This window comes from Raphanus sativus, chromosome 4, assembly GCF_000801105.2.
Source record: "Raphanus sativus cultivar WK10039 chromosome 4, ASM80110v3, whole genome shotgun sequence".
Classification (NCBI taxonomy): Eukaryota; Viridiplantae; Streptophyta; class Magnoliopsida; order Brassicales; family Brassicaceae; genus Raphanus; species Raphanus sativus.
The window spans coordinates 39,988,005-40,003,164 of record NC_079514.1 but is presented as its reverse complement, the minus strand read 5'-3'; the positions used below and the strand labels follow the sequence as shown (position 1 = coordinate 40,003,164).

Genomic DNA, 15,160 nt, shown 5'->3' with positions numbered 1-15,160 from the left:
ATCTTCTCTATTTTGTTTTTAGGTGATGCATTGCTTTGACTGATCCAAAGAGGATGCTAATATATTAGGCACCTTGCAAGCTCTTGAAGATGACTTGACTATTATTGTCTTCAAAGAAAATTAAAAACATTCTCTCTCTTGAAACTGAAGATCATCTTTGGAAATTTAATATCACCCAACACATACTCGAGATAAACAGTAGGTAAATTATGCTATCAATTATCTCTAGCTGGATACTGTTAACTACTACCTTAATGTTGGACCACATGATTGGTGTTTCTTCCCCATCGACTGCATTTGCTGATTAAATTTGATGTAAATACATTTTTTTTTCTTTTTGAACAAAAGTTGATTTGACTGGCTGATTTTTTTCTCTAATTTCAAGCAAGGATGCAAGTTCAATAGAAGGTACAAATACTCTTCATAACTTCTCAGCTTGTCGTGAGACAGAAGCATATGGCTGACTTGATTAGATGTGGAAAGATGAATGGAGATGTGAGCTTTCTTGCTTACTATAGAAACTTAACGTTTAACAGAAGCATTTATCAAAGTTAACAATTGTTAGTTTGTAACTTCTAGCAACTAAGATTTGGGAATATGAACAGTTGAACAAACAGATTGTTAGGTCAGATAAGAGTTGTTGAGAAGTTGGTTAAGCTCAATTAATTGTACACACAGTTCTTAAACTTTAATCAAAAACTTTCCATCGATTTGGTCCGATTCTCTTTTAGCTTTGCATCTTGTACACACTTTCTTAACTCCGAATGATGTACATATAGAAGAAGAAAAAACCTTACTTTCCATCGATTTGAAATGTTTGATATACAAGCCGAGACAACACCATAAGTCACTACAAAGAGATACTAGTGACTGAGTTTCAGTATGTAAGTGAGATCTCTGTAAAGTACATGTTCGCTATTGTGATTTCACCATCCACAATAAGAATCTAAAGGTCAAGTCAGAAAAATCAAAGGGCTCCAACAGTATGTAAGGAACAGTTCTATCCCGAAACCGCCAATTCTAGGACAGAGAGGAGCTGGTTATACGTTCCACAGAATCTTTAATGTATGCGACTGTTTTACTTTACTGTCTGGTTGAGTTCTTTAACCAGCCAGCTCGGCCAGCCGCAATATTATCACACACAATCAGCAACCAACCAAACTAACAAATCACAAGATCATAACAATCAAAACCTGATGTGAGCCATAACAGTCTCGAAGTATTGATACATTCCTGTGACTAGCAAACTGATAAACAATCATGATCACATTCAAACAAAAAAATAATCAAAACCTGATGTGTACCAAAGCAGTGTAAAAGTGTTTATACATTCCTGTAACTAGGAAACTCATAAAACAATCATGATACATCATTATAGTTTGCAAAAGTGTATATGATGATGATTATTCTGAACTGAGGCAATAAAAAAAACAATCTAAGGTTTTTCTTTTATTTCCAACACACAAAACTGATTAGGCATATGTCTTCCACATGCAAAGAATTATATAAATAAATACCGGAGTAAAGTGAAGTGAGAACTATGCCGCGGCAGATTGTTTCTCCTCGTAATCATCAAGCCTCAAGGCTTCTAATAGCCTTGGCCATGACTCAGGGATGCCTCCAGGTAAGTCAAACTCCATCAGCTTTCCCTTGCTACGGTAGTACTCTTCAAGAGGCTGGCTCTGCACATAGAAAAGCATCAAGTATTGTTTCATAGGTAAAATAGGAAGGACAATAGAGAGAGAAGGGGATCTTACGGTTTCATTGTAAATACGAAGCCTAGCTTTAACAACCTCTTCGGTATCATCAGCACGAGTGATGAGCTTTGACATGCACTGAGGTGGAGGTAGAAGCGGATCCATGCTGATCCCTGGTTTCCCATTCTCACCTTTTAAGTTGATGTGAGCTATGTTGAAACCTTTACCGCACTGATCGCATGTTCTCCTGCCTAGACACTTGTCAACCAAAACCTCCTCAGGTAGCTTCAGATTCACCACCAGATCGATGTCAGTGACATCTCCTAGTATTTCCTGATTAACACAAAAAAAAAATTAAATAATTCAAATATATGGGTTATAAGATGAATGAATATTTATTTACTTACAGCTTGTCTCATGGTCCGAGGAAAGCCGTCGAGAATGAAACCTGATTCACCTTTGGCTTCACCAGCCTCAAGTCTCTTTGATAATAGGTTCACTATGATCTCATCCGAAACCAGTTTCCCCTGGTTTACAATCTCTTTTAGCTGTAACAAAGATAACAACAGTAACCATTACAAGAGATTCGAACCGTTGACTCTTAACTAAAAACGACTAGATCCGTTAGGAAACTGATCAAAATTTAGACAAAGAAAAAAACATTTCATGATTGGTTTGGTTTCATTAGATCTGTTGGTAAGAAACAAGAACTTGCAACAGATCCAATAGATGGTAATAAAATAAAAACTCGATTTTTAAGATTTCATTAGACAGAAAAATGAAAAAAAGAAGATGATGAAAGAACAACCTGTTGGGAGAGAGGACCGGAAGAAGCAAGCTCCTCGCGGACGAGATCTCCGGTGGCGATGTGAGGAACACCGAGAAGACTCGAGAGTCTGCTAGCGTAAGTGCCTTTTCCTACACCGGGACAGCCGAGAAACACCCACTGCACGTTTCTCTCCTTGGTAACGTCCCTGCGAGCTCCACCGCCGCGAAGAAACGTTGGAGGAGGAGAAGGAGAGGACGCGTGGCTAGCTTCGGCTGAGTAGGATCTGCTCCCGAAGCTAAAGAGGGAGGAGGATCTCGCCACACGCAACACTCTCGCCATTTCAGATATTAGAGAAATGTAGAGAGAGAGAGATGGAGAGAAGCGGCTTGGGCTTATTAAAGGTAAAGACTTTTAACCTAGCAAGAACGGAACATTCGCTTGTAAAAAGGATCGTCCTTTTCCTAACGTGGCGTTTGACTTTTCTGTTTCGGACAATGCTTACGTCATCTCTGCCAAACGTGTGTTAACTAACGGTCTGAGTTAAACTTTTTTTTTTTTTTTTGCTAAAAGAGTTAAACTTTTTTTTTTTTTTTTGGTACGGATCAACAACGAACAATGGCGGTTTATGTCTCCTCGTCTGTCGGCGATCGATCACTACCATAACGCTGCCGCGGAAGGTGAAAACGATTCATGGCTTAGGTGAAAACGAGCAGCTTATCTTGCGGAAAATCTTGATGATGGTTTTGGTCATTGAGTGATACATTGTTAAGACAGACAAGAAACAGAACACTGACGTGATTCTTTCTTTCTTGGCTTTGTTTTTGTTTTTACTTTCATTATTAGTTCATGAACTTTAATCTTCTCTTGTTATCCAAATAAGTCCTTTTTTCTTTTCTCAAAACTTGTTTTGAAAAAGTCAAACGTTTGTATGATTCAATGATTTGTAACTTGTATGGAGCAAGTTGAAGATCTGTGCTAGAACAAGAAGAGCTGGAACTCAATGGCTTTTAGTTTAAAATATCCCAATAATCCTATCCTATAGATTTTTTTTTTTTTTGCCTTAGCATGAGACGTGCCATCTCCATTGTCCATTCAAAAACTCCACGGCTTAGATCTCATCTCATCTGTCATCTCACTTCAGCTTATGACAAGTAGTAAGTAGAGACTGTTCCAATAAAACCATAACCAAACACCACTAATTCAAGTCAAAATTCTACCCAAAAAAATTCTGCAAATTTATATGCAAACATATAATTATTTAAATACATACATGTGTTTAGTTGATACTGTTAAGAGAAATTCATTAAAATCTGACAAAATTTAATTAGAAGCGGAATATTTAGCAATAAATAAAAAATTCGAGGCAAAATGTGTAAATAAAAATCAGGAAGAGATATTTTGTGCAAAGATATTTATTATCATTTTTGGCCCATAAATATCAGCATCTTATCTCCACACTCAAACCTTATCTCTTCTCTTCACTTCCCTTCACCATGGCTGCTTCAGCTACTTCTCTGACTCTCTCCACCTTCACCCCAAAGTCCCTTCCTTTCTCCATCTCCAGACCCGCCTCCGCTTCCCTCTCCTTCAAACTCCACTTCGAATCCCCCGCTTCCCTCTCCGCCGTCGCGTCTCGCTTCGTCCGCACCGTCGCGGTTACCGACGACTTCTCGGTCGAGGAAGACGGCATCTTCGCTGATGACGACGCTCCTCCTCCTCCCCCGCGGAGGGAGCAATCCTTCTCTTCTGACCTCAAGCTCTTCGTCGGCAACCTCCCCTTCAACGTCGACAGCGCTCAGCTCGCTCAGCTCTTCGAGAGCGCCGGGAACGTCGAGATGGTTGAGGTAATGACTCGAATTGTGAGTTAATGGGTTCTCGAGAAAATGAGATAAAGATTGGATCTTTTACTGATTGTGTTCGTCTTTGTTTAGGTAATCTACGACAAGGTGACAGGAAGAAGCAGAGGTTTTGGGTTTGTGACTATGTCTTCAGCTTCTGAAGTTGAGACAGCTGAACAGCAGTTCAATGGTTATGTAAGAAGACAAGATACTTGTGTTTATTTCATAACTTGTGGTTGCTAAAGACAAAAAAGTTGGAACCTTTGTGTTGTTGGTTTGTAGTTCTTATTGGTTGTTGTTTTGCAGGAGTTGGATGGTAGACAGTTGAGAGTTAATGCGGGTCCTCCTCCACCGAAGAGGGAAGACTCCTTCTCCAGAGGACCTAGAAGCAGCTTTGGAGGTGGAGGTGGAGGTTCTGGTGCTGGTTCGGGAAACCGTGTTTATGTGGGTAATCTCTCGTGGGGTGTCGATGACATGGCTCTCGAGAGTTTGTTTGGGGAGCAGGGGAAGGTTGTTGAGGCTAGAGTCATCTACGACAGGGACAGTGGTCGTTCCAAGGGGTTTGGGTTTGTGACGTACAACTCTGCTCAAGAGGTTCAGAATGCTATCAGAACCTTGGATGGTGCTGTAAGTATCTTGTTTCCTGACACACTTGTACAATGCGATCAATTAAAACAGCTCTTTGATATGCTTTTGGCTGTGTTGACTGACCTGTGTAGGATTTGGATGGGAGACAGATTAGAGTCTCTGAAGCTGAGGCTAGGCCTCCAAGGCGCCAGTTTTGAGCACCTCTTCGTTATTCTCAAAAACGCATGTTGTGGTGGAGGGTATGACTTAACAACACTGCGCTTATTATTGCATTAGTGACTTCATAGACTGATTTATCTGAGTAATTGAAATGTGTCAGGCGCTTTGAAGCAGTTTTGTGTGAGAGGATGGTGGCAGTTTCGGACCTTACTTATGTGTTGTTGTGCCTTGGATACACGGATGGTCTTATGTTTGAGAAATCTTATATATTAAAATAGTAATCATGATTTATTTCATGTGTTGACATTTTATTTTGGATCATCTATTAAAAAATCTATCACTTCTAATTATTGTATCATTTAATTTTACAATAAATATAATCAAAAATATATCTTATTAATATCTTAACAAAATCAACAATATACTATTTAAGGAGAATCTCAAAAGTAAACACTCAAATTTGTTTACTGTTAATATAAAATATGTATTCAAGACCAATAAATTAAATATACCAACTGATTCATAAAAAAATTTAACTTATTAATCTAATAAGGGAAAATTCTATAAAAATATTCGAACTAAATTTTGTTAAGCTTTTTAATACTCAAATTTTTTCACTACCCAGTTTAATACCCAACTAATTATTTTGCTCATTTTAATACCTAAACTTTTAACATTGTACCCACTTTAATACCCAAACTTTATTTATTTAAATAAAAATACTAAAAAGTTTCAAACAAAACTTAATAAATCTCAAAAAATCTAAGAAAAATATTAAAAATTCTAATTTTATTTTAAGATTTAGAAAAGAAGGTAGATAAACCATGGAAAATTTATTTTTTTCAAAAAATAAATGAATCTGAATGATAAAAATAAATTTCGTTTTTTATTTTAGAAAACAAACTAAATTAAATATTTAAAACTTAGAAATTTTATTACAAAATTTAATATTTTACACTATTTAGTTATTTTTATTTCTCAAACACCAAAAAAAATTAGAATTTTCTGAGTTTATTTGTAAATTTTAGAGATTTTTTAAACTTTTATTTGAAATTTATTAGTATTTTATTAAAATAAATAAAGTTTGGGTATTAAAGTGGGCACAGTTTTAAAAGTTTAGATATTAAATTGAGTAAAATAATTAGTTGGGGTATTAAACTGGGTAGTGAAAAAGTTTGGGTATTAAAAAGCTTAACAAAATTTAGTTCGGGTATTTTATGGAATTTTCCCATCTAATAACTATTAACAACATATATAAATATTTTGTAAGCCATTCACTTTTTTGTAGGTCACTTCATTACCCAAAAAAATTCATATGTTATGCAGTCATAATATATGATTATATTATATATATATATATATATATATACTATCATGTATTTTTTTTTAATATTATATCATGCAACCATTACACATGATTGATGTCAAAAAGTATCACAAAATGTGATTATTCTTTAATATATATTTAACAATTTTATTAAATTAATACCATTCTAAAACATTTAATAGAATTCATTTATAATCATATATCCAAATTGTTAAAGCATAAACTCGTACCCATTGAAACTGGTTCTTTTTTTATCCAGAGTAGCAGCTTGAAAAGAACTCAGCTTAAACGGAAAGAGAAGAACAACCTGCCATCGAAATGTCGCAAGAGACTGAGCAACCGACAAAAACCGTAGCTCCACAAGGATCCAAAAATTAAGCTCCACCAGGAGCCAACAACTCTCAGGACAAAAGAGAGTAGAACACAAACCATGTAACATCAATAGACGAAAATAGAAACCTGAAGAGACTTAGAAATCTTGCCTCCCATGAGCATTCCCGAACAATCCGAAAACAATCACCACTTCATCCACGATGAATAAACAACCTTGAGACACCGAACCCCGACGCAGATGAGCCTGGAACCGCGAGGTTGGAACCACAAGATTAGAGATGACGCTGGAAAGAGAAACCAACATCATCCACCTCAACAACCAGATCTAAAACCCAAACAAAAACCTCGATCTTTGGAACTCAGACAAACATACACGAAATAGCAGAAGAGAAAGGTATATAGAGTCGCTCAACGCCAACCGCCAGCGTAGCCAAAAAAAATTATAAGATCATTTCAGATGGTTTACTCTAGTTTTCACTTTAAATTGAGTAACAATTATAATAGAGTTGATTATTTTTCTAATAATACTCTATTTTATAGTAAAAAATAGAGTGATAACAAAAAAATATAAATTACTCTATATATAGTTTAAACATATTTTTACTCTATTGTACAGTAAAAAATAGAATATCCCTGAAATATTTTTATTCTAAATTCCATTTTAAAATAGAAAATATAGTGAGATTGCAGATGTTCTAAGAGTAGTTTTGTTGTGGATGATCTCAAATTGACTTTCTCAGCCGCAACATATTATTATTTTAATATGTTTGATTAATTAGTTAAAAATATATATTTTAAAAAATCATTCCTAGCTTACATATTAATGGAGGTTTTGCAGTTATTTCAAATGAGAACTTGTATGAAAACTAAGTGAAAACTCTCTGTTAGAGTTGCTTTAACAACTTGTTATATATACAGTGGAAGAAAACATCTTGATTTATTAACATGTAGACATATACCTCATATTTGTCTCATACGATCTCTCTTGTCATTCATTTGATAGAAAAATATTGAGGACTAAACAAATGAACGGAACTACTATTTCAAGCAAGAGTTTTCTTCTACAAAAAAAATCTAAGTCATTAGTATTGTATAAGCAAACCCCCATGAGTTATTGTCGTAGTTTTGTATGTGGTCAGCGCAAGAAAGCCGGAAAAAAAAAAGAAAGCCGGATCTAAATTTATTGAGCATAAACATTATTAGGTTAATCTTAACAAAAAGGGTATGGGTAATCTATGGACTATGAGCTTATGTATAATATTATTTTTTTAAAATTAAGATTAAGATGGATTTTACATCCGTTTGTGTCTAGAACCGGTTCTGCAGCACAGCTAGACCTACTTTGACTTATGAACCTCATTCATTGGACATGAACATATTCCATGTTAGCTCCTCTGATAATCCTATTAAACCCATTACACTTTAGAAAACATTTTTAACCTTTTTATGTAGCATATACGAATGTCGATGCAGTACTTTTTTACCAATTTTTTTTTTGTATTTCTTATCAATCCAATTTCATGTACTTAAAATTCGACATCCATATATCTATCTATTCACAATCTCAGAACAGAATATTATTGTACATGAAATATAGGTGTCAATATTTCACTATCTTTGATATATATTGTACGCGTATATCAGAAAACAATATGAAATTATTTATAACTTTATCCTATGTGATTCACTTGGGGTAAACTGGTCAAACAAAATCTTTTGAAATGTAGGCGCCAATATGAACTTCATCAGTTTTAAAAGAAAGTAAAAAAAAGTTGTACGCATATGGGGTATAGTCGTATAGAGATGGCCGAAAGGTTGAAAGAGTTGAAATGAATGTAGGTAGTGTCCCAAAAATAAACGACATAAAATTTAATTTCTATAAAGTACTACAAAAACAAATGAATGAATGTATTTGTTACTGTTCACTCTCCATCATACTTTCACCACTCTTTTTTTTTTTTTTTTTTTTTTTTTTTTTTTTTTTTCCTTAAACCTTCCATTGATAATTATATCCGATTTTATACAAAGCTAATAGATAATGAAGAGGATTTTACTTTAAACATAATAGCAGTGAAGCAAGCAATCTAGCATGTGACTGAGGTCAATGTTGAACCCTATCAAACCAGATAGAAAGATAGGTCCGATGTTGTTCCGCAGTGGAGGCTGTGGTGAGCATCTTCCCTTTTTGTTTGAAGTCAATGGCAAGGAGCTTTGCGCGAAGTTGGAGGAAGATATCTCTGGCAAGTTGAGCAGCTGGTTTTGAAACATTTGTGTGGTGTCTTGAGTTCCTTTCTTTCCAAATATGATAAATGGCAGCTTGGAATAGAAGCTTTGCAATAAGCTTGAACTTTCCGCGAGTTGGACCTGAAATAAGCCACGGGATGATTTGGATCAATGAAGTAGGCTGTTGTAGTCCACTCCTTTGAAACAATCTGTCCCAAACATCCAGCGAGTAATCACATTCGAAAAACAAGTGAGGAGTGGTTTCCTCACTATGACCACAAAGCAAACAGGCCGGTGGAATATTGATACCCCAGGAGATCAGTTTGTCCCTCGTTTTCATTCTGTCCTTCATCACTAACCAAGCCATAAAAGCGTGCTTAGGAATGTGGTCCTTGAACCAAGCAGCTTGATGCCAATTGACAGTCTCAGGGTCCGGGTATAGTGATTGCCACAACTTAGAGGAGGAAAATTGCTCTGGTGGTCCGTTAAGCGAATTTGTCCAGATTAAATCATCATCCTCTCCCGTTAAACTCATATCAGGCGGTTGAGGTGGAAGAGAACCACGTAAAGCTAGAAGAGTTGGGTTCCTGCTCCTTGAGTGAGACCATCCTCTTCCATTGACAGCTCCGATGACTGAGGCGTCATAAGGAATCCCCGAGATAATCGGACCAGAGGGGCCCGTAATGTCTATTAAAGGTCCTGCCATGGTCCAATTGTCATGCCAAAAAGAAGCTGTCCTGCCCGAGTTAATATGACAAGTGATAAACGGTCTTGCAGTCTCCCGAAGGTTCATCAAACTGCGCCAAATCCAACTTCCAACATTTGAAAAATCAGAGACCCAAATAATCCTGTCTTCTAAGTAATGGCGCTTGACCCAAGCGACCCAGAGGGAGTCAGAGCCACCGAGGACTTTCCAAAGAAGTTTGATTCCGTAGATAACATTCAATCCTCGCAAAGGTTTTAAACCCAACCCTCCGCAATCCTTTGGAACACAGACTCCTTCCCACGATACCTTTGCTCCTCTAGCAGAATCTGGTGCTCCCGTCCATAGAAAAGCATTTAATATGCGTTCAAGGCTGTCAAGGCAACCTTTCGGTATAGGGAATACAGAAGCCCAGAATCGGATCATGCTATAAAGAACTGACTGAATCAAGACAAGCCTGCCAGCGAAGGAGAGGTGGCGTGCTGTCCAAGATGTGACTCTCGCTTTGATTTTGTCAATCAGAGGCTGGTAATCATCGCACCTTAGTCTCTTAGGCGATAGAGGCAGACCTAAATATTTCACCGGAAGCGAGCCCTGCTTGATGCCAAACTCGGTTGCCAATTCAGAAGATGAAATGCGATCGTTTCCATCAATGAACACACAGGTCTTTCGAAGATTCAGCGCAAGGCCTGAGCATCTTTGGAAATCTCTGAGGACCTGAAGAATAGCCCGAAGAGATGAAGAGTTGCCATCAAAGAAAATGAGTAGGTCATCCGCAAAACTCAGATGAGAAACGAGAGGATCAATGCAAGCGGGATGAGAGCCAAACTTCCCTTCTAAAACAGCTTTATCAATTTCTTTAGACAAGATATCCATGGCGATCACAAACAAAGAGGAGGAGATAGGATCTCCCTGGCGCAACCCTTTTTTCCCCGGAAAAAACCCAGCCAACTCTCCATTAATGGCCACAGAGAAGTGAGGAGTAGAGATGCAAGCCTTTATCCAACTGATGAATCTCGGTGGTAAGCCAAAAGCGGAGAGAATATTAATGATGAATTCCCATTCAATGCTGTCAAATGCCTTCGTTATATCTACTTGCAAACACCCTCGAGTAACCCTGCCTCTTTTGTTGAAGTCCGCGACTAGCTCAGCTGCGAGGAGGACATTGTCAGCTAGAACCCGACCCTTTACAAATCCTGCTTGATTATTCTGTACCGCCTCCTGAGTGATCGTCTTTAACCGTGCCCCTATAATCTTGGAAATAACTTTGTAGACCGTGTTACAAAGAGAGACCGGCCGAAAATCAGTGAGAGATGATGCTCCTGAGATCTTAGGAATTAAGGATATCACAGTTGCGTTTGCTTGGCGAGGCAGCATTGATGAGGTGAAGAAACTCCTCACAGCGTCTAAAAAGTCCTTGCCAACCAACTCCCAAGATGTGGTGAAGAACTCACTAGAAAAACCATCTGCGCCAGGAGCCTTACATTTTGGGAGGGAGAATAGTGTGTTTTTGATAACCTCATCGGAAGGAATGGCCAGGAGAGCCTCTGCCTTGCCGGGATCAAACCGATAAGGGTGAATCGCTTGAATGTACTCCCGAGAGAGGGGGGATACCGCTGAATTGGAGCGTCCTTGAAGCAGAGAGTAGAACCGCACTGCCATATTTTTTATCTCTTGAGGATCAAAAACTCTATTCCCCTCCGCATCTGTAAGGAAATGAATCAAGTTCCGGGAGAGATTAGATTTGACAGTCTTGTGATAGAAACCTGTATTCAGATCACCCTTTGAAGCCCATCTAACCCGAGATTTGAGTTGAAAGAAATTCCTCTCTGCCGCAGAAAAAATAAGCCAAGCTTCGCGAGCCTGAACTTCCTGTTGAAAGAGTGCCTGAGAAGGGGAGTTAAGCATCTGAGTTTGAACATTTTGCAGATTCTCGAAAGCCTCTTGTGTTCTCTTTTCGATGCCACTGAACTTCGACTTATTAATACCTTTACAGCAACTCTTAGCGGCTCTCAATCTCTGGTACAGAGATATCATAGGCGATCTTGAAGTTACCGGAGCAGACCAAGCAGATTCCATAAGTTGACCATAATCAGGATGGGAGGCAAAAAATGGAAAGAAGGTGAATCTTGTTTTTCTGCGGGGTGCGTCATCTGAAATAGTTACCAGACAAGGAGAGTGATCTGAAGTGCCTGGCGCATCAAAAACCGCTAGAGAATTGGGGTATCTGTCAATCCAAGCTTCATTTACTAGGGCTCTGTCCAATTTCCTTGACTTCGGGTTGGAAGGACTTTTGTTAGACCAAGTAAACTGACATCCACGAAAGGAAAGGTCAAAGAGCTCACTGGTTAGCAAACAATCCTGGAAATCAGACATTCCTCCAATGGAGAAGGAGGAGGGATAAAGGGAGTACACTTCAGAGACAGCCAAGAATTGATTAAAGTCTCCTAGGACCAGCCACGGGGAGTTCGTTATCAAGGAGGAGGTGGAGATCTGACAGATTGATTCCCACAAAGAAGCCCGATCACTAGGCTCGTTGTAAGCGTAAACAACACCCACTGTAAGAGATTCATTTGTCGCTGGATTGAGAACCCCACAAACCATAATCTGAGGTGTCTTCAAGTAGGTGACCACTGATAGCGAAGGATCCCACATGAACACAATCCTGCCGTTCTCTGCCGCATCACTATGATTGGAGTCGTACCTCCATCCCGGGAAAATTGACCTCATGATAGTATCAAGATTTTCTTGCTTCACATGCGTTTCCAAAAGACCACCGAATATAGGATGGTTTGAACTAATCCACTTCTTTACATCCGATTTTCTTGCGTTGCCATTAAGGCCTCTTATATTCCAACAAAAACACTTCATTTATGAAGGACAAAAGGGTGGAACCGAAGCACTAAGCTTCAAAAATTTGTGGATGCACAGAGGGTGCCTCCACAGAGCCCACAAGCGGAATATGATTTGTTACTGAGACCGAGATTCCGTCGGAGGAGCCTGGGTCAGGATCGTCTTCACAGAGCTGCAGTACAGTTTGTCGCTGAAGCTTCCTGAAGGCTTTTCGGTCCGTCACTGAAGTGAAAGGAGGCCATTCAGAACCAGCGACATCCTTGCGGTCCGTCTTCACCACTCTTCTTGCTATATAGATTACATTATTTCCTCCTTTTGTCTTCAGAAACTCCTTACATACATGTTGTATACGTATAGTTGTCTTTTTAACCGTTTAAAAAGTTTTCATTTCTTTAAATCTTTGTAAAATTATTTGATTATCTGCGTAAGTATATGTAAGTTTTAATAAATTTATAGTTCAAGTAAATACTAAAAAAACATATTTTTTTGTTGTATTGTTTTGTCAAAATGTTCCAATTGTAACATGTTTCACTCAAAAATATCAATGTGAATTTAGTCTACTGAAAGAGTTTTATTTAAGATGTATGGTATACATAACATGGTACTATTAAAGAGAACATAAAGAGGAGTGCGTATCAATAGTTGACAACAACAAAAAATAGCGTCAATAGTGCATGGCTTTTTCACAATGCAGAAATGCTCCTAATATACATTGATGGGAGGGTAATTTAAGTAAGTTAACACTAATTAATTGATAGAGACATCTGACTCTTAAGCAACGGTATTAACTGTCCGACACTTTATGATAACTGGAGGAGTACTAAACAAATGATTTGTCCCTTTCTGACGTTTGACTGTCCCTCTTTTGACCATTTACAAATCCATGTTCTTCTCTTTTCCTTTCTTGTTTTGTTGTCTCCTCTTTTCTTCATTTCCTTAATTCGTGGATTTAGCATCGGTCCGTTGAGGAAAAAATAGGTTTGGGGGTTCTATTTTCGGTTCAAAGCGATAAATGTTTGTTCCTTTCGGGTTTGGAGAGTCATAAATCTACAATATTGTCGGAATCATATCGAACTTTTTTGGTTTAAAGAATCATATCGACCTTTATTGATAGTTTTGCATTAAGTTTCACGTCTTGTACATTCAAGAATTCACGCCTTGGCCACAACGGATTTAACATCTCTTCCGTTGGGGCGCTGGACCCCCTTCGGGGGATAGTTGGGAATGTAGCTGCCCAGATACCAGAGTTATAAAAAAAAAAGAAAAAAAAAAGAATTTACCCATGCAATCATAACATAGTCCATACGTGGACTGTCCTTTCATAAGATGTCAAAATTCTAAGAATAAAATTACATTTTAAAACTAGAGGTATCATTTCTGCACCAAAAAGTTTTGTCTCTCGATAACATCTTGCATAACAATAGGTCATAGTTAACTCCAAGAAAAAAAATCATTAAAATAAGAATAAAAATTGATGGACATATTAACATATTCAAACATATTTAATTAAAAATGGATGGACATTCGACAGTAAGAATTGTATCCTGCCTCCCAATTAGCATTTTCTTAATTTAACATATGCCGTTACCAACAAAAAAAACCAAGAAAAAATCATTAAAATAGTTCATAACAGCTAAAAATACCCTGAATACTACATTTATAAGTTTTATTCCGAATAAACTATTCCTATTCTTTTTCAACACTACTACAACAAATTGTGAGAAGATATTATAACATTTTAAGCAAATTATAGACAATAGTGAGATATTATGCTTGGGTTAAGTTTTTCATATAAGGTTTAGAATTTATTTATTAACAAAGGGTTTTGAGCCATTTTTTAATCATGAATGATGGTACTACTGAAAAATTGGTGGTGATACGCTTGGAACAAAAAACCTATAACAGTGAAGAATTGCACATTAAAATATTCCAACATTAGCTTAAATTTCTTGTCTTCTCTTTTAATGCTTCGGAAAAATTAATATTGTAAAAAGTTGTTCAGCTTTTTAACAGCCGGAGATTAAATGAAAAATGATGCTCCTATATATGTCTTAATAAAATTTTCATCACCTTAATCTTAAATTAAATAAAATCAAGCATTTCTTTGGCAGGCATGAATAAATAACCCATATATATATTCAGTAGAAAGCGTGGAGCCTTTCCTTCATGTCTGCATAGAAATTGATAAGCTTGTATTATTCTAACACCTTTGCACCCCTTTGTCGGCAAAATAACTTACAAATTTGTATTGGACAAGTTCAATATCTTTTTTTTTTTTTTTTTTTTGACTTAAGTTCAATATCTTAATACTTTTTCTTTAAAAACTTCTTTAATTATGTGATTTACGATTCCGTTAGATGTTCGTTAATGCTATGTCAGGCATGAATAAGTCTTTGAAATCATGTTTTGTTTTCGGTAAAACTTTGAAACCATGTTAAAATCAATTGGGGACAAATATTAACCTTTTGTGAAAAAGGATAATATGTTCTTCAAACGTCCACCTTTAAAATTGTCTTTTTCGTTTCTTTTTCTGTACAGGCTTACAAAAAAAGATTCGAGTATAAAACCTCTTGTGCTCATTTTCAAATATGTAACATTTTCAATTTGGACACAAAACTATCATCTAATTAAATTGTGATATCACTACCATCATCATGGTTATTATAATAA

General features: G+C 37.0%; 2 protein-coding genes across 2 annotated transcripts; one reads left to right on the top strand and one right to left on the bottom strand.

Moving 5' to 3' along the window:
- Positions 1–782: 782 nt before the first annotated feature.
- LOC108848675 (adenylate kinase 1, chloroplastic-like) lies at positions 783–2,882 on the bottom strand. Its single transcript, XM_018622097.2, has 4 exons — positions 2,506–2,882; positions 2,105–2,245; positions 1,758–2,030; positions 783–1,682 (listed from the first exon to the last, which is right to left on the bottom strand). The coding sequence occupies exons 1-4, from the start codon at positions 2,803–2,805 to the stop codon at positions 1,539–1,541; spliced, it is 858 nt and encodes a 285-aa protein (XP_018477599.2). The 5' UTR covers positions 2,806–2,882; the 3' UTR covers positions 783–1,538.
- Positions 2,883–3,921: 1,039 nt separating this feature from the next.
- On the top strand, positions 3,922–5,398 carry LOC108848879 (RNA-binding protein CP29B, chloroplastic-like). Its single transcript, XM_018622331.2, has 5 exons — positions 3,922–4,310; positions 4,398–4,499; positions 4,611–4,931; positions 5,024–5,131; positions 5,212–5,398. The coding sequence occupies exons 1-4, from the start codon at positions 3,960–3,962 to the stop codon at positions 5,087–5,089; spliced, it is 840 nt and encodes a 279-aa protein (XP_018477833.2). The 5' UTR covers positions 3,922–3,959; the 3' UTR covers positions 5,090–5,131; positions 5,212–5,398.
- Positions 5,399–15,160: the final 9,762 nt, after the last annotated feature.

Excerpts from the sequence above, each read along its gene's own strand:
- LOC108848675 (XM_018622097.2), bottom strand. The coding sequence starts at position 2,805 with ATGGCGAGAGTGTTGCGTGTGGCGAGATCCTCCTCCCTCTTTAGCTTC. Across the intron at positions 2,031-2,104 it reads CTCGGACCATGAGACAAGCT|GAAATACTAGGAGATGTCAC; the intron begins GTAAGTAAATAA and ends TGTGTTAATCAG. Across the intron at positions 1,683-1,757 it reads TTCGTATTTACAATGAAACC|AGCCAGCCTCTTGAAGAGTA; the intron begins GTAAGATCCCCT and ends TTCTATGTGCAG.
- LOC108848879 (XM_018622331.2), top strand. The coding sequence starts at position 3,960 with ATGGCTGCTTCAGCTACTTCTCTGACTCTCTCCACCTTCACCCCAAAG. Across the intron at positions 4,311-4,397 it reads GGAACGTCGAGATGGTTGAG|GTAATCTACGACAAGGTGAC; the intron begins GTAATGACTCGA and ends GTCTTTGTTTAG. Across the intron at positions 4,500-4,610 it reads AACAGCAGTTCAATGGTTAT|GAGTTGGATGGTAGACAGTT; the intron begins GTAAGAAGACAA and ends GTTGTTTTGCAG.